This window comes from Myotis nattereri (assembly GCF_964212035.1).
Source record: "Myotis nattereri genome assembly, chromosome: 8".
NCBI lineage: Eukaryota > Metazoa > Chordata > Mammalia > Chiroptera > Vespertilionidae > Myotis > Myotis nattereri.
In genome coordinates this window covers 32,326,978-32,348,907 of record NC_138083.1, presented here as the reverse complement: position 1 = coordinate 32,348,907, position 21,930 = coordinate 32,326,978, and the positions used below count along the sequence as shown (strand labels likewise).

The 21,930-nt window shown below is 42.6% G+C and overlaps 1 protein-coding gene across 2 annotated transcripts in view; it reads left to right on the top strand.

The window, feature by feature from the left end:
* Positions 1–273: 273 nt before the first annotated feature.
* LOC308523143 (KRAB domain-containing protein 5-like) overlaps positions 274–21,930 on the top strand; it is a 40,844-nt gene continuing 19,187 nt past the window's right edge. The window contains exons 1-6 of one of the 2 annotated variants that reach the window (XM_081096840.1): positions 274–465; positions 4,576–4,738; positions 9,460–9,586; positions 9,937–10,032; positions 15,171–15,244; positions 16,104–18,525. In XM_081096840.1, coding sequence (XP_080952966.1) covers positions 4,724–4,738; positions 9,460–9,586; positions 9,937–10,032; positions 15,171–15,244; positions 16,104–17,126 — 1,335 coding nt within the window. In that variant the 5' untranslated portion in view covers positions 274–465; positions 4,576–4,723 and the 3' untranslated portion in view covers positions 17,127–18,525. Of the gene's footprint in view, positions 466–4,575; positions 4,739–9,459; positions 9,587–9,936; positions 10,033–15,170; positions 15,245–16,103; positions 18,526–21,930 lie in introns of those variants that run through there. The other variant, XM_081096841.1, reaches the window with a different exon arrangement.

Sequence of the window (21,930 nt, the reverse complement as noted above, 5' to 3'; positions counted from 1 at the left end):
GAGCTGACCCTGGCCATCATCATTCTGGGGGCCTGGCTCCACCCGCCTGCCATCGGCGGCTCTGGGCCCAGTTCCACCACATTCTTTTCCCGACCCTGTCACACTCTTCCACCCGCTGAACCACTTTTGCTGAGGCCAAGCCAGTTTCATCGACCCCCATCCCAACGCCCCGCCCCGGACGCAGCCGGGCCCTCCCCTCTCCTGGGTGCGCCTTTCCGGGTAGGACGGCTCCGCCCCACCCGCTCCTGCTCACGTCCCATCCGGGCCCGCCCCACCCTCTCGGGTCTCCACCGCCCTGGCCGCGTGTCTTGCGCACCCGGGAGCGGCTAAGGCAGAGGGAGGGTAACTATGCGGATTTTTTGGTCTTTCTCCTTTAAACCCGAGCATCTCTACCCAAGGTCCTGTACAGATGAATCCTGGGGCCGCGACGGACTTTGAAATCCCAAACCCGCGTCTCCAAGGGCGGTAAGTCTCGCGTCCCCGTGAAAGGTTGGAACCCTTAGGGCTTTGCTTTTGAAACGGAATTTTTGGATTGGAACGCGTGGTGTTCCCCTGGACTGGAACCCTGATTCTCTGTCCGCGGGAATTGAAGAGCGAATCCACGGACAGGAAGTGGTATAGCAAAGATGGAGATTTATTGAAGAACAAGTACACACTCCCACGTGGGGAGGGGGAAAGGGTCCCACTGAGTTCCTTTTCCCTATGGCTTATAAAGGCTGCAGATCCTGGTGCCTTGATATCCCCTCTGATTGGTCACTATTCCCTTAGACAGCTTACTACAGTAACTCCTAGGCTCAAAGGTCCAACCTCACGTGGGACATGTGAAGTTCTTCTCACCCCCCCCCCCCTTATTGTTTTTCTGTTCCCTTTGGGCTTTCTTTTTCTCCTTCTGGATGAAGGGCTTCCTTCTCTCTATTTTGTAAATATAGACGTGTTGCTGTTCCCAGCTCCCTCATTCTATGGAAATATGCCTGTTGTGTAAGGTCCCAAGACCCCCGGTGAGTCCGACAGAGGGGGCGACGACCCCAAGTCAAACGCGGAGACCGAAACTTGATGCAAAAGCAAGAGGTTCTTTATTACAAGCGCAGCGCAGGGGCTCTCAGGCAGACGAACAGCAACACAAGGGAAGTGCTGGCTGACTGGAGCCCTGAGCAATTGCAGAACATGAGTTTATAAAGGCAAAAACCACACGCAGGTGGCCGGAAAAACAGGGAACTAGGTTAACAGTTAACAGTTGACTCATTTCCTAAGGGGGCAGACCTGCGTTTGCAGTTGACTCATTTCCTAAGGGGCAAGGGTGGTCTGGTTTGCACAGACCGATCCCAGGAAGAGATAAAATACCTCTGCTGTGACTAGATCAGAGCTTGCTAAACCAGAGCTTACCGGAAAGGTCAGTCAGGGTGGAGGAAGGGGGGAATTTTCTCTGGCCTTACAGTTGCAGCTTTTCAGCTTCCCTATTCTATGGAAATATACCTTCTGCTGCTCTGCAGCCCTGTGCTTCCTCCATGGTCCCCTTAATTTCTAAAATTTCCTAAAACCTGTTTTTTTCACCCCCCCACCCCCCAAAATTCCTGTTTCACTTTTGCGTTGAGGTTTCCCTTAATTTCTGGTTAAATTCTTTCTGCATCCGCCCTGCCTCTACACTTTCCTTCTTGGGGCCACTGCACACCGCCTGCCTCGGATGGTTTTCTTGCCTAAAACCTCCCACTGGAGAGCCTTCCCACCCCAGGCCATTTAAAGTCCTGGGAGATGGACTCAAACCCTCTGCGCCCTCCTTCAGCCTCGGACTCTCTAGGCCATTTAAGGCCTGGATTCCTCCCTGGCTTGGGATTCTGCAGACTCCCCCGCAACTCTCCATTTAGTATCTAAAAGGCCAGATGCCAAGGAAGGGCACACATTTCCGTGAGACGGGATTTAGGCTAGAAAAGCACTGGGTGTCCCAGTGTTACCCGTCAGGGTCTAGTCGTGTGTGGGTTCTTTTCACAACCTGAGTCCAGGTGGCTTTGAGAGTAGCTGGGGACAGTAAAATGAAATAAGGCCTTAGGATAAAAGAGGGAACCTAAGCCCAGCTGCTTTGTGTTTGGGGGTCAGTTGGAGAAAGTGAACATGAATGGCATATGAGGTTGCTCATACAGTGACAGTCTTCTAGACTGTGCTCCTTCAGTTCTGTTGGGGGCCAGATGTAAGCTGGCAAGGTCCTTGCACCTGCAGGGGCTAGCAAGGCTGGGACCCTTACCCACACAGTTTTCCCAGACTTGTTTGGATAGCGATTAACTGTAGAATGGGAGTAACATTTGTAGAATAAGAACAGCCTTTCATAGCTTGCCAAGAAGTCTATAACTATTTACTGAGATGTGCTGTACTGAGAACTTGTCCTTCTGCTGTGTCCCTCCCTTAGAGATTAAGAGGAACAAAGAATACATTCCTCTTGACAGACCTCCTATTCAGTGTGTTATGTATAAATAGTATTGAGTGGCTAATAAAGTTACTTCAGTTCATCAAGAGAACTGGGGTCCTCCCGACCCCGCTTTCCTGTCTTTCTTTCTTTTCACAATTCCCACCTCCCTGCCTCAGCCCGGCTCAGCCCTGTCAGGCTGGCCCTGACACAGTTCATTTTCAAACAAAGCTGTGATGGTGTAAGACCCCCAGAGGGAGACCCTTACTCTGTCTCCCGGATCGACGGCAACCCCAATCAACCGCAGGAGGCGTCACTTGATGCAAACAGCAAGAGGCTTTATTCCAGCGTGCTGGGGCTCACCTCGTAACTCACGCAGGAGCAGAGGAGTCGAGCCCCGAGCAGAAAGTCTTACAAGTATATATAGGCAAAAACCACACATTGGGCTGAAACCGGTTTGGCTCAGTGGATAGAGCGTCGGCCTGCGGACTGAAGGGTCCAGGGTTCGATTCCGGTCAAGGGCATGTACCTGGGTTGCGGGCACATCCCCGGTGGGGGATGTGCAGGAGGCAGCTGGTCGATGTTTCTCTCTCATCGATGTTTCTAACTCTCTATCTCTCTCCTTTCCTCTCTGTAAAAAATCAATACAAATATATTAAAAAAAACAAACAAACAAACAAAAAAAAACACACCACACATTGGGAGGGGTTACACACGGAAGGGGGAAGAGGGGAACAAAGGAATTCCAAGGGGGAACTGGGCTCGTTAATAACATGTTTCATGACAGGGCTTAAGCTCAGTCAACAGTCCCATCTGGTAATCTCATATCCTGTTTTTCTTAACTGTCAGAGCGCTGTTTGCTCTGCTTGCTCTTTGCTCGGGGCTGTTTCCTGGGACAGCTTTAAGGGCTTTGTTCCCATCACTGGCGGGGGACCTTGGGGAGTTGAGATAAAACAGGCAGCTTTTAAACACGGCAGCTTTTAAACTTATTCTTTCATCCCATGGGAGGGGACTGGGTAAAGAACTGGGGACAGGGTAGTTGGGGAAGGATACTGAGGGCAACCCTGTGGCCACCACATGGGTTTCTTCTCCCCTGGTGCATCTGCACAGTATCCAAGGATCTGGCCATGCCCACTCTAGGACAACCCTACCTCTATGTCGTGTATGTTTCCTTCCCACGTCCCGCGTGGGTCAGGGTTCAGGATCTGAAAGAGGAGCCGCACACAAATGAAAGAGAAAAGACACGAGATAATTTGAAATATTGGGGAGCCAGGCGGGCAAGTCCAACTCAAGGAGAAGGACTTCCACCAATGCTCAGGCCGCTCCAACCTTTTATTTTGTCTGGGGTAGCCCTAGGGTAAGGAGGTTTGTCTGGGGTAGCCCTAGGGTAAGGTGGTTTGAATGACACATGGATTAGCTCATTGGTCTACACAAGTATCTAAGGAATTCAGTGAACTAAGGTGGGGATTATGCTTCAGCTACCATTATCTAGATTAACTGGGTGGTGTCTAAATTAACTGGGTGGGTGCACAATCCTGACCTTTTCTAGGACTTTCAAAGGTTACTAGCTTTTGGGGGTCTCTGTCTATACTCAGCTAGTGAAGACAGTAAATGGTTTCCTGCACCTCTAGGAATCCACCCTGGGAGTCTGCGCTCTAGACGTTCCTGTCCCAACTTCTCACACTACTCAGATTTCAGATGGGTTGGGTCATTTGGATTCAAAACAAGGCTAATATTTATCAGAAGAGCTATCTGCCCCAGTGCATTTATGAGAGTTGAGAGCAGGCTTTGGCCCAGGGGAGGTAACAGGGTTCTCTTTTGGGGTTGGGAGGAACAGAAGTGCAGCCCACATTCTCATTGCTGGGTTGGAAATTGTGCACATCTGTGGGCTCGGAGAGCAAGGGAAGACAGGAGAGAAAAACAGTTTGGTCTTCATGTAACATCTCATTGTTTCTTGATTTCAGAGAGGAAGGGAGCGGGAGAGATAGAAACATCAATGATGAGAGAGAATCATTCATCACTGCCTCCTGCACGCTCCCTACTGGGGATCGAGCCTGCAACCCAGGCATGTGCCTTTGGCCAGAAACGAATCTGGGACCCTTCAGTCCGCAGACCAACGCTCTATCCACTGATCCAAACCTGCTAGGTCTCATTGTTTCTTATTCTCTTCTGTGACAAAGGGCAGGGGAGTGTGAAATTTTTCATCATTCAAGTCCTTCTGCCTGTGAGTGTGGTGGAAGCACGGCATATCCTCAAGATGCAGGTGTGATTGGTCAACATAAAGTCGCCTGAGAAAACAACCCCGAGCAGGAGGAGGAAGAGGACAATATGGCTGCTTCTCAGGTAAGCGCTCTGTCTTGGCTCAGTTCTGTGTCTGCTTTTCCTTCTAAAGTTCACGGATGTAGGTGGTACAGACCTGCAGACCTTTGCTTCTCTATTTCTGATGATCCTGCCAGAGGGAGTTTGCTTTCAACTACTAACTTTTTTTCCTTATAGCTATCCAAGTTTCCTCTGATTTCTAGAGAGTGGAAGGAAATAAGGAGGGAGAGAGAGAGAGAGAGAGAGAGAGAGAGAGAGAGAGAGAGAGAGGGGGAGAGAGAGAGAGAGGCATCTTGAAAGAAACATGTGGACTGGTTGCCTCCCACATGCACCCCTACTGGTGTCAGGGAACCTGCCACCGAGGTAAGTGCCCTCAACCTGGACTCTAACCCGCATCCTTTCTGTCTGGGGCAGATGCTGTAATCACGGAGAATGGCAGGGCCCAAGTTCCCTCTTTAAAATGTTATGTCATTTGGGGTTTTGGGTTCTCCAAGATAGAATTCAAGAGGAGCTACCAGAGAAATTTCTGGGCATATTTTCTTAGGCTTTTGCTAAAGGATAAGGGAGATGACACAGAAGAAAGGAAGGTCCTCTGAGCTGACTCAGGGGCTGGCTCTGCTTGGCCGCCATAACAAGCTTGGGACACATAGGAGGGTGGTTGGAAAAGGCCTGCTGGTGGTTACTTGCTTTTCCAACAGGGTTACCTGGTAGCGCCTGCGCTGTGGGGGAAAGATGGCAGTGTAGTCACTAGAGCCACCCCAGGAAGTTCAGGTAGCAGTCAAGCCTTCATCAACTGCTCAAGTGCATCAGCAGTTTCAACATCTGCAAGGAAGCAGGCCTTTAGGAGGGAGATAAAGTCAGCTACCTCTGGGTTTTTGTCCATAGCTTTCTGTCTGCTGTGTCCATCCAGGTCCCCCATAGGAATCTCACCAAAAGTTAATGACCATTGTGTGGGAGGAAGATACTTTCTTCTACCTTCAAGGTTCTCTCAGCTGGCCTAATCAGAAAGAGGGGATATGTATGGGAGCTGCACACACATGACAGAGTCAGAGACCCCATATGCAAGAGAGGCTCAGAGACTGAAAGGGAAATTTAGCATATGAGACATTCTGAGCCTGGGATGAGGTAATGCACTTTGAAACTTCAGAAGATCTTTGACTGGAGATCACATGTTCAGGAGGTATTAGTTTGCCTACCACCTAGATAGGTAAAAAGTCATTATTGGTTTTGACACTTATCATGGGCCAGGCTTCGAATTTAAATTCTTCTAGGTAGTTCAGGGGGAGAGCAGAAGCTTCTCTTGAGCCCATAGGGTCTTGGTGCCTTCAGCTCAACATAATCTACCTACTGTTGAAGCACATCTTAGGGTGCCTTGTTTTGAACCCCTACCTTCAACTCTTGGAAACATTTTTGTGTGTGTGGCAGACCAACATGGGAAGGCACTGATATCCAAGATCCCTATAGAGATGAGATGTGAAGTGTAGATGGGAGATGTAGGTTTTAGATTTCGTATGGCTGCAACATCTGCTCTGTAGAACAGGATTGAGACACTGCACATTTAACCAGGCCCCGATTAGATCAGATAGTTCTGAAAGAAAAATCGTTGCAAGAGACTTGCTCACTACGTTGATAAGAAGGAATTACTTTTTAAAAATATATATATATTTTTATTGATTTGAGAGAGGAAGGGAGAGGGAGAGAGAGAGAGAAACAATGGTGAGAGAGAATCATTGATAGGCTGTCTCCTGCACACCCCCCACACTGGGGATTCCTAACCGGGAATCGAACCACCGAGCCACACCAGCCGGACAGAAAGAAATACTCTTTAAAAATCAGTGGTTTCCAAACTTTTTTTGGCCGTGCCCCACCTAAGCATCTCTAAAATCCTGATACCCCTCCTGTGACATATAATTCTTATTATTCAAAAAGTGAACTTCTATTCTTGTGGAGGAACCCTAAAAGGCCGTTAACTTGGTCTAAACAAGCTTCCAAAGAACATGGCATCCATGAAAGTGAAAAGTAAAAGAATGCAAGGACAATCGAAATACTGAGGAAGAAATCACTAAGGAATTGTTAAAAATACTAATACTATGGAGTGATATGAAAAAAATAGCAAATAAAGTTTCAAAACATAATAGATAACTGAAATGTATAAATATGTCACAATATATATTCATATACTCTATATGAAGTCCCTAGAACCATAAGAAATGCAAAAAATTCATTCATTAACTCATTCTTGAATTTCCCCTCTTAAAGTCAAATTGCCCCACATTGGGACCACTGCTTTAAATGCACTGTTCGATTTACAGAGTCTGGGAGGTATGTGGATTGAAATCTGCATAAGCCAGCGGTTCTCAACCGGTGGGTCACGACCCTTTTCAGGGTCGAACGACCCTTGCACAGGGGTCGCCTAAGACCATCGGAAAACACATATATAATTACATATTGTTTTTGTGATTAATCAGTATGCTTTAATTATGTTCAAATTGAAACAATGAAATTGGGGGTCACCACAACATGAGGAACTGTATTAAAGGGTCGTGGCATTAGGAAGGTTGAGAACCACTGGTATAAGCTGATGTTAGTGATGTTGTGTCCTTTCCCGTGTTTCAGTCCCCTGATGTGATTTCCATTGCATCTGATTTTCACTTGGTGCAGGTGTTCTCTGCCAAATTCCTGAGCTACAGAGTTAAATTTTTTAAAAAAATGTATGTTTATTGATTTCAGAGAGGAAGGGAGAAGGAGAGAGAGAAACATCAATGATGAGAGAGAATCATGGATCTGCTGCCTCTTGCACCCCCTCTACTGGGGATCGAGCCTGCAACCCAGGCATTGAACCTGGGACCCTTCAGTCCACAGGCCGACGCTCTATCCACTGAACCTAACCAGCTAATAAACTTCAGGGTAATTTGTTGACATGAAAGTTTTATTTTGTATTGCATTCAGTGTGTACATTATTTCCATTTGTATGTCTTGGTTTTTGCAGAAAATGCTAACGTTGAGCTCTTCTGTCTTACCTTCTTGTTTCTATTCTTTACAATTACAACAGCTGCGTACATTCATGAGGGTTGTGTCTGTGTGTTGGTCTTTGTTCTTTTTGACAAATTCCAGGTAAAGTTTGGAATAACACCCAGGCTCTACCAAATGCTGGAGGTTTTACAAAATTTTCTCATAAAAAAGAAACAATCGCCATGGCTCAGTTGGTTGAGTGGTGACCCTGAGAGGTCACTGCTTCAGTTCCCAGTCAGGGCACATGCCCGGGTTGCTGGTTCAATCCTTGGTAGGGGGCATGTATGAGTCAGCTCATCAATGTTTCTCTCATCGATGTTTTTATCTCTCCACCTTTCACTCTCTCTCTAATCAACAAAAACTTACTTTTTGAAAAAGGAATTATAATATTATTATTCTTTGATTACTTTTGAGATTGATTAATATGTATAAAACTGTTAGAACAATGTATTAAAGAAGGACTGTGGCTGTTAGGTTTACTAATCAATGAGATTTGTAAATTCCATAAAACTATTCAAAGTCTTGTATATGAATTGTTTCCTGTGTTTTCTTCTGTGCTATGTAAAGTGCAGCACATGAACCAGACACATTGGCATTGATAGTCATACGTGAGTTAGATAAACATGTGGAAACTCAGGCCCCACCCCAGAAATCCTTAAAATTTTAGAAGTACTTTATAGTTGTCACTCAGAATGACTTCTCCACCTAAAAAATATATACTGGTACACTTGATCCTCTATGATTCAAACAAAGCACTCAAAAATGAATATGCCTGTGTTGATGCCTTTATTTATTGTTATTTTTTAAAACATTTTTGTGGATTTCAGAGAGGAAGGGAAAGGGAGACAGAGATAGAGACATCAATGATGAGTAAGAATCATTGATTGGCTGCCTCCTGCATGCCCCACCCTGGGAATCAAGCCTGCTACCCGGGCATGTGCCCTGACCAGGAATTGAACCATGATCTTGTGGTTCATAGATTGATGCTCACCACTTTGCCATGATGGCCCAGCTATTTTTAAAATTTGTCTTCTAGAAAAGTAAAGCTTCAACTGTGGTTTTGTGGGTCATATGCCATTCTTCTTTCTCAAAATACATTAGAGAATATTAGTGTCAAAGTGGTGTTATTGGATAACTCAGGGTACTTCCCTGGCTCAAAATGAGTTCAGCACTAGCCGGTTTGGTTCAGGGGATAGAGCTCTGGACTGTAGACTGAAGGCTTTCTGGTTTGATTCCAGTCAAGGGCACATACCTTGGTTGCAGGTTTGATCCCAGGCCCTAGGTCGGCCACATGCTGGAGACAATCAATCCATGTGTTTCTCTCTCTTTGTCTCTCCCTCTCCCTTTCACTCTCACTAAATATCAATGGAAAAATATCCTCCGTTGAGGATTAACAAAAACCAAAAACAAAAGTACAATCAAACTGTATTCTTTTTAAAAAAAATATATTTTATTGATTTTTTACAGAGAGTAAGAGAGAGGGATAGAGAGTTAGAAACATCAATGAGAGAGAAACATCAATCAGCCGCCTCCTGAACATCCCCCACTGGGGGTGCACGCAACCAAGGTACATGCCCTTGACCAGGATCGGACCCGGGACCCTTGAGTCCGCAGGCCGACGCTCCATCCACTGAGCGAAACCGGTCAGGGCTCGAACTTTTTTCTTATTGGGTGACATTATGACCTCTGCCCATGGTCACTTGAGTAATGTTTGTTTTTTCTTTTAATTTCAGTGGCAGTTGACCTTCAGTGATGTGGCCATAGAATTCTCTCAGGAGGAGTGGGCGTGCCTGGACCCAGCTCAGCGGAAACTGTACAGGGACGTGATGTTGCAGAACTACAGGAACCTGGTGTTCCTGGGTGAGGACCACTTCCTTCCAGAATTTCTCCTCCACCTGCAGGGTGTTGTTGTCTTCATTAGCACAGTGTCTGCTTGTAGCTTCTGCTCTTCATGATAGAGTTTCAGATCCATGTTATTAAGCAAAGCAACTGGGGTTTTGCTGGTGTACTTGCAAGTGGAAATCAGAATCTGAAAACTTTAAATGTAGTCTCTAGTATGGTAAAGGTGAGATCAGAAAATAATATTTTGGGGAAACTTTTTCTAGACTATTCTGATATTCTACAATGTCCTGTCTTCCCCCTTGAGCTCAGTATATATTTGAAATTGGAGAATCTCCTTTAAAATTCCTGTTCCTTTTTCTTATAAACAGGTCTTGCTGTGTCTAAGCCAGACCTGGTCACCTTTTTGGAGCACATGAAGGAGCCCTGGGAATTGAAGAGAAAAAGAACAGTATCCATCCACCCAGGTAGGTGGGAATGAAGGAAGCAGATGACCCAGATGAGAGGCCAAGGTTGACAGAGGAGGCCAGACCTTAAACTATGGTTTGGGAAGCTTGGCTTCAATGGAAATGATTTTTGAGAGGGTATATTTGGGTTAGGCATATTTCTTTTTAATCTTTTATGTCTCATGTAATTAATTTGTGAGGGAAGCAGTTGAGATACTAGAATTTAGTTCTCACAAACCAGGAACACTAGAGATAGGTGTCCAAGTTGTCTTATTTCTCCTTCTGTTTGATCAGGTCTGTTGCTGATAGTTCTATTGTATATTTAAATTCAGGTACTGGGTCCTTCAGCTCCCAATATATGTTTTTTTTTTTTTCTTACACTTTCTGTCGCATTTTAATTTTTCCCATGCATAGTTTTGATGATAATGTTTAGATTTTTATGTTTTCTGTATTTTGCAATATTTCCCCTTTATGTTGGTTTATTTGAGATCTTTTTTTTTTAAATATATTTTATTGATTTTTTACAGAGAGGAAGGGAGAGAGATAGAGAGCTGGAAACATCGATGAGAGAGAAACATCGATCAGCTGTCTCCTGCACATCTCCTACTGGGGATGTACCCGCAACCCAGGTACATGCCCTTGACCTGAATCGAACCTGGGACCCTTTAGTCCGCAGGCCGACGCTCTATCCACTGAGCCAAACCAGTTTCGGCATATTTGAGATCTTTGTCAGGTAATTAACAGATGTTAGTTAACTTAGGGCCAGGATATGGAGATTTATTTTGTTCCTCGGGCTGGACTGTTTTTCTGTTTCTTCGTAAGCCTTGTGATCTTTTGCTGCTACTTAAGGTCATTAGAAGCAGCACATTCTTTATGAAATTGCTTTGTACAAGACAACGCAAATAATTAGCTGTGGTAGATTGTTTTTGTTCGGTTGTGTTTACTATTTTATTTTATTTTTATTTATTTTTAAATATATTTTATTGATTTTTTACAGAGAGGAAGGGAGAGGGATAGAGAGTTAGAAACATCGATGAGAGAGGAACATCGATCAGCTGCCTCCTGCACACTCCCCACTGGGGATGTGCCCGCAACCAAGGCACACGCCCCTGACCGGAATCGAACCCGGGACCCTTGAGTCCACAGGCCGACGCTCTATCCGCTGAGCCAAACCGGTCAGGAATGTGTTTACTATTTTAAATATATTTTTATTTATTTCAGAGAGGAAGGGAGAGAGAGAGAGAGAGATAGAAACATCATGATGAGAGAGAATCATGATGAGCTGCCTTCTACATGCTGCCCCAGGGAATCAAACCTGATCTCCTGGTTCATAGGTCAAAGCTCAACCACTGAGCCATGCCCGCCTGTCAGCTGTGGTAGATTTTTTTGCCCGTATATCCCATATTTTACTTTTTTAATTTAAATTCTTTATTGTTTAAAGTACTACAGATGTCTCCTTTCTGCCCCCCCCACTGTGCTAGATTTTTAATGGCCTGTCAAACCTATTCTGGAAAGTGTAATTGGAGTGTGTGTGTGTGTGTGTTTGTGTTTCATTCATTTTCTATTTTTCAATTATAATTGCAAATACAATATTATATTAGTTTCACGTGGACACTGCAATGAATAGACATTATATCGTTTTTGGCCTGGGGCTACTTAGCAAGTGGTATGGGGCACACTAGGGCCAGCTGATGCTTATTTACATATTGTAGTAAAGACTGAAGCTCAAGCCAGTCAGGCTGTTTGTATGGAATAGCCAGTGGAAACAGCTTGGGTCGCCCCACAAGCTGATGGGGCAGGTAGTCAGGAAATCTTCAGGGTGGGGTGAAAAGTCTGAGACAGGTAGATGGAGACTCAGCTGTGGCCCCTATCTGATAGCCATTTGCGGGGAAAGTTTCAGAAAAGCAACAATGGCTTCTATCAGAGCTTATGTCTGGGAGAAAGCTCCTCCTCCTGCTCTCTCCCTTATGCAAGGCATTTCAGTTCCTCCCTGTATGTCTCTCATGCCGAGCTGCATCCATAGCACTCAGAAGGCATGAGTCTGAGTAAGCCTGAGCACGAGCCCTTTAAGAGGAACTGTCTGGGTTTCCACCCACTCTCTGACTCACTCAGCCACCATCACTGCTAGTTTTTACAGCCGTAGTAATGGTCACATCTCTGCTCTGCTTTGGAACCCTGGGCTGGTGGCCTGGGACCGTTCACTCCTCAAACATGACTTCTGCAGCAGAAATATATCTCATGATTTTTATCAACATGGGACCAACCCATTCTGTGACTTTGCCCCGGTCCCAATCTCAATGAAGGTTCTTCTTTATATCCTTAGTTTTAAAACTTAATTCAGCCAGGTCTCTGGCATTTCTGAATTATGGTTTAGTTGTATATTTTATGTGGTTGTGGGAGGATGCCAGTGCCGGAATTACCTACACTGCCATCTTTTTTTTTCTTTTTATCTTTATTTTTGAAAGTATTACATAGGTTCTCCGTTTTCCCCCATTAACCTCTTCCAGCCCACTCCCATCCTCCCCCACAAGCCCTCACCACCCCATTGTCTGTGCCCACAGGTTATGCATATATACATATAAGTTCATTGGTTGATCTCTTCCTAGCCACCCTCCCCTGCCTTCCCTCTGGGGTTCAAAAAGTCTGTTTATGCTTCTGTGACTCTGGGTCTATTTTTGATCATCAGTTTATTTGGTTCATTAGATTCCACATATGAGTGAACTCATGTGGTACTTAACTTTCTGTGACTGGATTATTTCACTCAGCCTAATACTCTTCAGGTTCAACCATGCTGTTGCAAATGGTAAGAGTTCTTTCTTTTTTATTACCTCTTGGTATTCCATTGTATAAATGTACCATAGTTTTTTATCCACTCATCTGTTGATGGGCACTTAGGCTGTTTCTAAGTCTTAGCTATTGCAAATTGCACTGCTATCAGTATAAGAGTGCATATGTTCTTTCTGATGAGTGTTTCAGGTTTCTTAGGATATGATATATTCCTAGAAGTGGAATGACTGGGTCAAATGAGAATTCCATTTTTAATTTTGTGAGGAAACTCACTGCATACTGTTTTCCACAATGGCTGCACCAGTCTGCATTCCTACCAGCAGTGTACTAGGGTTCCTTTTTCTCCACACCCTCACCAACACTTGTCATTGATTGATTTGTTGATGATAGCCATTCTGACTGGTATGAGGTGATATGCCATTGTTGTTTTGACATGCATTTCTCGGATGATTCATGACTTTGAGCATTTTTTCATGTCTCTCGGCTTTCTGTATGTCCTCTTGTGCCAGTATCAGGCTATTTTGAGTACAATGGCTTCATAGTATAACTTGATATCTGGTATTGTGATTCCTCCTACTTTTTTCTTCTTTCTCAAGATTGCTGCAGCACTTCAGGGTCTTTCTGGTTCCATTTAATTTTTGGAGTGTTGGTTTTAGATCTGTGGAATATGCCCTTGGTATTCTAATAGGAATTGCATTGAATCTCTGTAGATTGTTTGGGTAGTATTGGTATTTTAATCATGTTTATTCTACCAATCGATGAACATGGTATATATTCTTCCACTTTTTTATATCTTCCTCTACCTCTTTTTTCAATGTCCTGTAGTTTTTCAAGTACAGGTCTTTTACCTCCTTGGTTAAGTTTATTCCTAAGTATCTTAATTTTTTTGTTGCAATGGTAAATGGGATTGTTATTTTAGTTTCTCTTTCTGAGAGTTCGCTATTATTAAAATGAAATAGATTTTTGCATGTTAAATTTGTATCCTGCTATGTTTTTGAATTAAGTTATTAAATTTAGTAGTTTTTTGATGGACTCTTAAGGGTTTTCTATGTACAGTATCATGTCAACTGTGAATAATGAGAGTTTTACTTCCTCCTCTCCAGTTTGGGTGCCTTTTATTTCTTCTTGTCTGATCACTATGGCCAGGACTTCCAGAACTATGTTGAACAAGAGTAGTAAAAGAGCGCATCCCTGTCTTCTTAAGGGAAGTGCTTTTAATTTTTGCCTATTGAGTATGATATTGGCTGTCGGTTTATCATATATGGCCTTTGTTATTTGGAGATATGTTCCCTCTATTCCCAATTTGCTGAGTTTTTATCAGAAAAGGGTGGTGGATTTTGTCCAATGCTTTTTCTGCATCAATTGATATGATCATGTGATTTTTGTCTTGCAATCAGTTTATGTGCTATATCTCATTTATTGATTTCCAAATATTGTTCCAGCCTGGCATCCCTGGAATAAATCCCACTTGGTCATGATGAATGATCTTTTTAATGTATTGCTGGATCCGGGTTGCTAAAATTTTGTTGAGGATTTTAGCATCTATGTCCATCAGGGATATTGGCCTGTGGTTTTCTTTCTTTGTCATGTCGTTATTTGGGTTTGGAATCAGGGTGATGGTGGCCTCATAGAAAGAGTTTGGAAGTGATCCTACCTCTTGAAATTTTTGGAATAGCTTGAGTACAGGTGTCAGTTTTCTTTGAATATTTGGTAAAACTCCCCTGTGAATCTGTCTGGACCAGGGCTTTTGTTTGCTGCATCTTGACCAGAAGCGTGTGTGTGTGTGTGTGTGTGTGTGTGTGTGTGTGTGTGTGTGTGTTTTGTAACTTCCCAGTTTAAAACATAATTTGATTTCACATCTTAACCATTTCTGATGTCTTTCTTCAGCATTGCAGTCTCTCTGGTGTTTGAACAATTACTCTCTTACCTTCTTAGCCACCATAATGCAGTCACAGTATATTAACATTTCCTTTAAATCGGTGTCATTCCAAAGAGAAACAAGTTCCTCAGGCAGTTGTAGAAAATCCAGACCACTGGAGACACAGTGCACTCATTGATTTCCGTTCTGAGAAGAAACTGAGGCTGGGGAGCTGGCCCACAGTTATTTTGTAGTATGTCACAACGGGCGAGCAGGTGTTGTGGGCAAATGTAGGTGACTTGTGTTTCTCTTTGATAATGAATTTTTTATTTTGTGCTTTCTGGTGAGTATTGTGGTCTTTGAACTGGCTTCTGAAGCAATTTAGAAGGTAATTGGGTCAATTAGCATCTCCATGGAGGAAAAAAGTTGTGCTTCCTATTCTGCCATCTCACATTAGAATTTAAAGAATATTTACTTGAGTGTAGTGTTTCATACTTAATTTGCTATATTTCAGCTCTGTCTTCTCAAGTCACCCAGGGTTTGTTTATAAAGTCAGACGTAGAAGATTCATTCCAGAAAATGCAACAGGTAAGATCTAGCACGTGTGGCACTGAGAATTTACACTTAATGAAAGTTTTGTAATGGGTGAAGTAATATGAAGAGAAAAAAAAGGATGTTCTGATGGATATAATCAAAGTGGGGCAATTACCCTTAATAAAATCCATGTTGCCTAAGGAGATTAAGTATATAAAACATCTTGGGGAAAAGAATCTTGAAAATATCTACTTTTCATCAGCTATGTTGACAGAGCAATGGTCTCTGAACGTAAAGACCAATAAAATTTAAAAAACATATTTGCTGCCATGGTTAGTGTGGCACAGTTGGTTGGCGTTTTGCCCTATATAATGAACGTTGTGTGTTCGATTCCTGGTCTGGTTGCATGCAGGAGGCCATTGATCGATGTTCTTCACTTTCTCTTTTCCTCTCTCTCTACTTCACTCTCTATAAATATCAATAATCATGTCTTCAGGTTAGGATTAAAATGAATAAAGAAGTGAATAAATAGATATATAGATAAATCAATTAATACATACATACATCCTTATTCCCTAAAGTAAAATTTGGAATATCAGAGAAGTCAGCTAGTCAGTCCATTGTGCAAATAATTTTGTGAATGATGTAATGTAGGATTTGATTAAATTGTCAAATATTGCTAAAATGTAGGTCTTTCTAAAATGAAGGTAAAAATTATTAGTTTTGCAAATCCCTCAAAGAAGTTTCCATTATTCTTTCATGGAGAAATATTCACCTGTCTTTCAGAGTGTATACATTTTGTAGATGTGGGAGGATGTAGATAGGTATCAGAATAGGTAATTAGAAACAACTTTATATGTGCAATGATATTAGAGCCCTCTTTAAAAGATTTTATCTCTTCAATGATTACCAGAGTTCACCTAATGAAGAGAGAAGTAATCAATGTAATGATTACTTTAACGAATGTGGAAGACTTAAGCAACATCTGAGAGTCCATTCTGGGGAAAAGCCTTATATATGTGGAGAATGTGGGAAAGATTTCAACTGTTATAAAAGCATTACTCAACATCAGAGAATTCATACTGGAGAGAAGCCTTATAAATGTAAAGAATGTGGCAAAGCCTTTATCCACAGGTCAAGACTCATTCAACATCAGGTAATTCATACTGGAGAGAACTATTATAAATGTACAGACGTTGGCAACACCTCTAACATGTGTGGAACCCCTAAAGAACATGAGATAATTCATTCTGGAGTAAAGCCTTATGAATGTAAAGAATGTGGCAAAGCCTTTTTCTTGAGCTTAGAACTGGTTCGACATCAGAGAATCCATAGTGGAGAGAAGCCTTATATATGTAAACAGTGTGGCAAAGCCTTCACCGGGAGCTTAAGTCTTTCTCTACATGAGAAAACTCATTCTGGAAAGAAGCCTTATAAATGTACAGAAGGTGTTAATGCTTTTAACAAGGGAGCAAGCCTTAAGAAACGGAGAGTTCATTCTGGGGAAAAGCGTTATGAATGTAGAGAATGTGGCAAAACCTTTAACTGGAGAGAAAATCTTCGTCGACATCGGGTAATTCATTCTAGAGAGCAGCCTTATAAATGTAGTGAATGTGGCAAAGTATTTATGTCGGGCTCACATCTGATTCGACATCAGAGAATTCATTCTGGAGAGAAGCCTTATAAATGTACAGAATGTGGCAGAGCCTTTAATGAGTGTGGAAGCCTTAAGAAACACCAGACAATTCATACTGGAGAGAAGCCTTATAAATGTATGCAATGTGGCAAAGCATTTAGCCGGTCTTCAACCCTTACCCATCATCAGAGAATTCATTCAGGACAGAAGCCTTATATATGTGTAGAATGTGGCAAAGCCTTTACATGGTCTTCACACCTTTCTAGACATCGAAGGATTCATCAGAGAGAAGCCTTATGAAGGTTGAGTATATGGCAAAGCCTTTACACTGCACAATTCTTACCAAATACATGAGAAGCTTTAGGGGTGTGAGAAGTGTGACAAAGCCTTTAACCTTGCTCTAGCTCTGTTCAATATTGGGGAATACATGATAAATAGAAGCAATCTAAACAATATGGAAAAAACATCAACCATTGCCCAAACCTCATTAAATATCAGACAATTCATACCAGAGAGAATCCTCACAAGTGCATAGAATGTGGTAATGTCTTTATCCGGTGTTGAAACTTTAGTCAATATCATATAATTCTTGCTGGACTGAAACAATTGAAACATAAAGAATGTCAAAACCTTTAACCATTTATCAAGGCTCACTGAACTTTAATGAATTCATACTAAAAAGAAGCCATACAAATAAAAAAGTTCGGCATAGCCTATATTCAGGATTTACATCTTAATTGATGCACGAGAATTCATACTGGAGAGAAACTTTAAAGAATGTGGAAACCCTTTACCTCGCCCTGACTGGTTTGGCTCAGTGGATAGAGCGTCGGCCTGTAGACTCAAGGGTCCCAGGTTCGATTCCGATCGAGGGCATGTACCTTGGTTGCGGGCACATATCCAGTGAGGAGTGTGCAGGAGGCAGCTGGTTGATGTTTCTCTCTCATCGATGTTTCTAACTCTCTATCTCTCTCCCTTCCTCTCTGTAAAAAATCAATAAAATATAAAAACAAAAACAAAAACAAAAAAAACCCCTTTACCTCGACCCAGAGTCTTCCTGAATATCAGAGATTGCCTTTGAAATAAGTGATGAAAATCTTTCCCCCAAATACACATTATAGAAAAGTCTGCAGAATTTGTGCGTGAAAGTGACTTAAAGAAGTAGAAAATGTGTGAAAGGAGATAATGCAAATGAATGTAAAATATCGGAGAATTCACATTAGAAACTAGTAAGTCAATAACACTTTTCAAATACGGCTTTAAATCAGAATACTTATTTTAGACAGTCTACTAAGGATAGTTACATGATTTTTTAGTATAAATCACAATATCAAGGGGATGAATGTTAGGACAAACGTACAGAGTGTTTGCAATGCTTTGTTTAGAATATGTGTGGACTTAATATGTTCATTAATAAAGATGAAGTAATTGAAATATGTTAACAGTGATGTGTAATGAATGAGGTGTTGACATGCCATCAGTCTTAATGGTTCCCACCTTATTCACCATTGTGGGTAACAACTTGTAATCCAGTGGAGTGACATCATTTACTCACAGGCCTTAAACCCTAAATAATGTGTAAAGAGTTTACCCATAATTTATCTTTTTATTCATTGTACCTGCTGGGACATTATGATGGTTACAAAAAATATCTAATGGGATTGTTTTTAAGGGTTTATATAAACGTGTGTGGTGTTTCAGTGTTGTCATTTATTTTGTGTAGCTAAAACATTTTGAACTGAACTCCCATGAAATCCTAATGCACACAGACACCAGATTCCAGTGTCATAAGTGAATGTAAGTTTTTGATATGACTTCTCCAGCAGTCCTTGTGAGCAATAGTCTTTTGTGCATCTCAGGGCCTTCAATTTGTATGCCCCTTACGTAAGGTTTCTGAAGAGTTAGCCAAACCTTGCTGATTTTGCTTTGAGTAGAACAATCTGGACCTAGCTCAAGAACCCCAAGGCACTCCACATAGTGATCCTAATACAGACCTACACTGTGTGTACTGCCACTCTCTTCCTGCATCCTGTCTTGCCCTGTGTTAGTCCCTGCAGGCGTCCCGTATACTTCCTCCGTGAGTTATAAACTTTTATTTCCAGTTTATCTGTGGTCTTTTGGGAAACTGCTGGACACCATCCAGTACCAGGGGGGTTTCCTTAACAAATGCTAATATAACAAATATCTAAAAGAATACATTGAGAAGCCCAATTTTTGGTTTTCTGCATCCTCACAACATTTTTTCATATATATATAATGTATACATATATATGTATATGTTTATACATATATGAATAGCATGGACTTTTTCTGAGTTTTTATAACAGCTGTACACATTTTGTTTTGCATTAAATGCAGTATGTAAATATAGTAACATAAAAAATGTATTTAGGGCCGAAACCGGTTTGGCTCAGTGGATAGAGCGTCGGCCTGCGGACTGAAAGGTCCCACGTTCGATTCCGGTCAAGGGCATGTACCTGGGTTGCGGGCATATCCCCAGTAGGAGATGTGCAGGAGGCAGCTGATCGATGTTTCTCTCTCATCGATGTTTCTAACTCTCTATCTCTCTCCCTTCCTCTCTGTAAAAAATCAATAAAATATATTAAAAAAAATGTATTTAGGAGTAAGAGGAGTAATGAGGAAGTTTGTGTGTATGTATGTACTCATATCTTCAGTAGAAAAGGGAAATAATGGATTAAAATTGGTTATTTAGAAACATTTGCTGATTTACTAACAAACCTTACAGATTTATTATGTGAAGCATTTATTACATTACATTGATTTTTCTCCCTGATCTGATGACTCTTCTCAGATTCTCCTACTGCAGTTCTATGCTTTTTACATTTCTGAGTCTCATGTAAGATGCCATATATTTTATTTGTTCCACTAGAGGCCTGGTGCATGAAATTCGTGCATGGGGGTGGGGGGTGGGCTTCAACTTGACATGCACCCTCTCCAATCTGGGAGCCCTCAGGGGAGGTCCTACTGACGGCTTGGGCCCGTTCCCTATGGTTCTCTGCTCTCTGCGGGGCCTGCCTGCTCCATACCTCGGCAACAGCCAAGCAGGCCCTGCTGGGTGCTGCCTGCGGGCACACTTGCCTGCTGGGCTCACATTGCCAGGGTGACGTCACTAGTGTCTTGCCCCGGTCGCCATCTTTGTTGTGGAGTGATGGAGTGAGGGTTAATTTGCATATTGCTCTTATTAGATAGGCTAGCTCATGAAATGTTCCTTATATGTTGTGCTCAGAGGAATGGCTTCCATTGAAATCATTATTATACAGAAATATCTTGAAAATGGAAGTAATGTCACAATGAGCATATGAAGTTGTAGTTCATGTGGTACACTTCATACCATCTATTTTTTTTTTTTTTTATGCTTTGGGGCTTGATCGCTCCTGCTGCTCTTTTTTTTTTAATATATTTTTTATTGATTAAGATATTACATATGTGTCCTTGTCCCCACGTTACCCTCTACCCGCCCCCCCCCCCGCCCCCCGCTCATGCCCTCACCCCCCCGTTGTCCGTGTCCATTGGTTAGGCCTATATGCTTGCATATAAGTCCTTTGGTTGATCTTTCCCCCTTACCCCCACCCTCCCCTACCTTCCCTCCAAGGCCCGACAGTCCAATCAATGCCTCTCCATCTCTGGATCAGTCCTTGTTCATCAGTTTATGTTGCTCATTATATTCCACAAATGAGTGAGATCCTGTGGTATTTATCCGCTCTCCAGTTCAATCCATGCTGTGGCAAATGGTAAGAGTTCCTTTTTCTTCTTCCTCTTCTTAAAGAATACCTTTCAGAATTTCATATAATGCTGGTTTGGTGGTGATGAACTCCTTTAGCTTTTTCTTATCCGTGAAGCTCTTTATCTGACCTTCTATTCTGAATGATTGCTTTGCTGGATAAAGTAATCTTGGTTACAGGTTCTTGCTATTCATCACTTTGAATATTTCTTGCCACTCTCTTCTGGCCTGCATGGTTTCTGTTGAGAAATCAGCTGACAGTCGTATGGGTACTCCCTTGTAGGTAACTGACTGTCTTTCTCTTGCTGCTTTTAAGATTGTCTCTTTATCTTTTGCTCATGGCATTTTATTTTATTTATTTATTTATTTATTTATTTATTTATTTATTTATTTTTTGCTCTTGGCATTTTAATGATGATGTGTCTTGGTGTGGTCCTCTTTGGATTCCTTTTGTTTGGGGTTCTCTGTGCTTCCTGGACTTGTAAGTCCATTTCTTTCACCAGTTGGGGAAGTTTTCTGTCATTTCTTCAAAAAGGTTTTCAATATCTTGCCCTCTCTCTCCTTCTGGTACCCCTATAATTCTGATGTTGGTACGCTTGAAGTTGTCCCAGAGGTTCCTTACACTATCTTCATATTTTTGGGATCTCTTTTTTCTTTTTCGGTTGGGTATTTTTTGTTTCTTTGTATTTCAAATCTTTGACTTGATTCTTGGGATCCTCTTGTCTGCTGTTGGATCTCTGTAAATTATTCTTTATTTCAGTCAGTGTATGCTTAATTTCTAGTTGGTCCTTTTTCATGTCCTCCATGGTCTCACTATACTTATTGAGGGATTCATTAAATTTATCGGCGGTTTCCATAAAATTCTTGACAAACCTTATAAACGTGGCCTTGAACTGTATATCCAGTCATTTGCTTTCCTCCATTTCTGCCATTTGTGACCTGTTTCTTTGTCGCCGCATTTTGGCTGCTTCCCTGTGTTGATAGAGTGGCCCTTCACGCCAGGTGTCCTGTAGGGCCCAGTGGCTCAGCCTCCCCAGTTACCTGAGGTGGACACTCTTGGTGCACTCTTGGTGCCTTGGTTGTTGTAGGATCACTGGGAGGAATTGACCTCCAGGCCAATTGGCTGTGAGAATCAGCTGTGTCTGAAGTGGGAGAACTTCTGTGCTGAAGACACCCTTCTGGGGCAAGACTTGCTTCAGTGGGGCTTTGGTGCTCACGAGTCTGCTCCCTGAGTGTGTCCCTTATTGATCTGAGGAGTTGCAATCTGGATGGTCCCCCTCTAACCACTGGGTACAGTGGCTCCTGGATCTAAGGAGGTGCTAATTCAGCCTCTGCCTGAGACCACACAGCAGGAGCCACGAA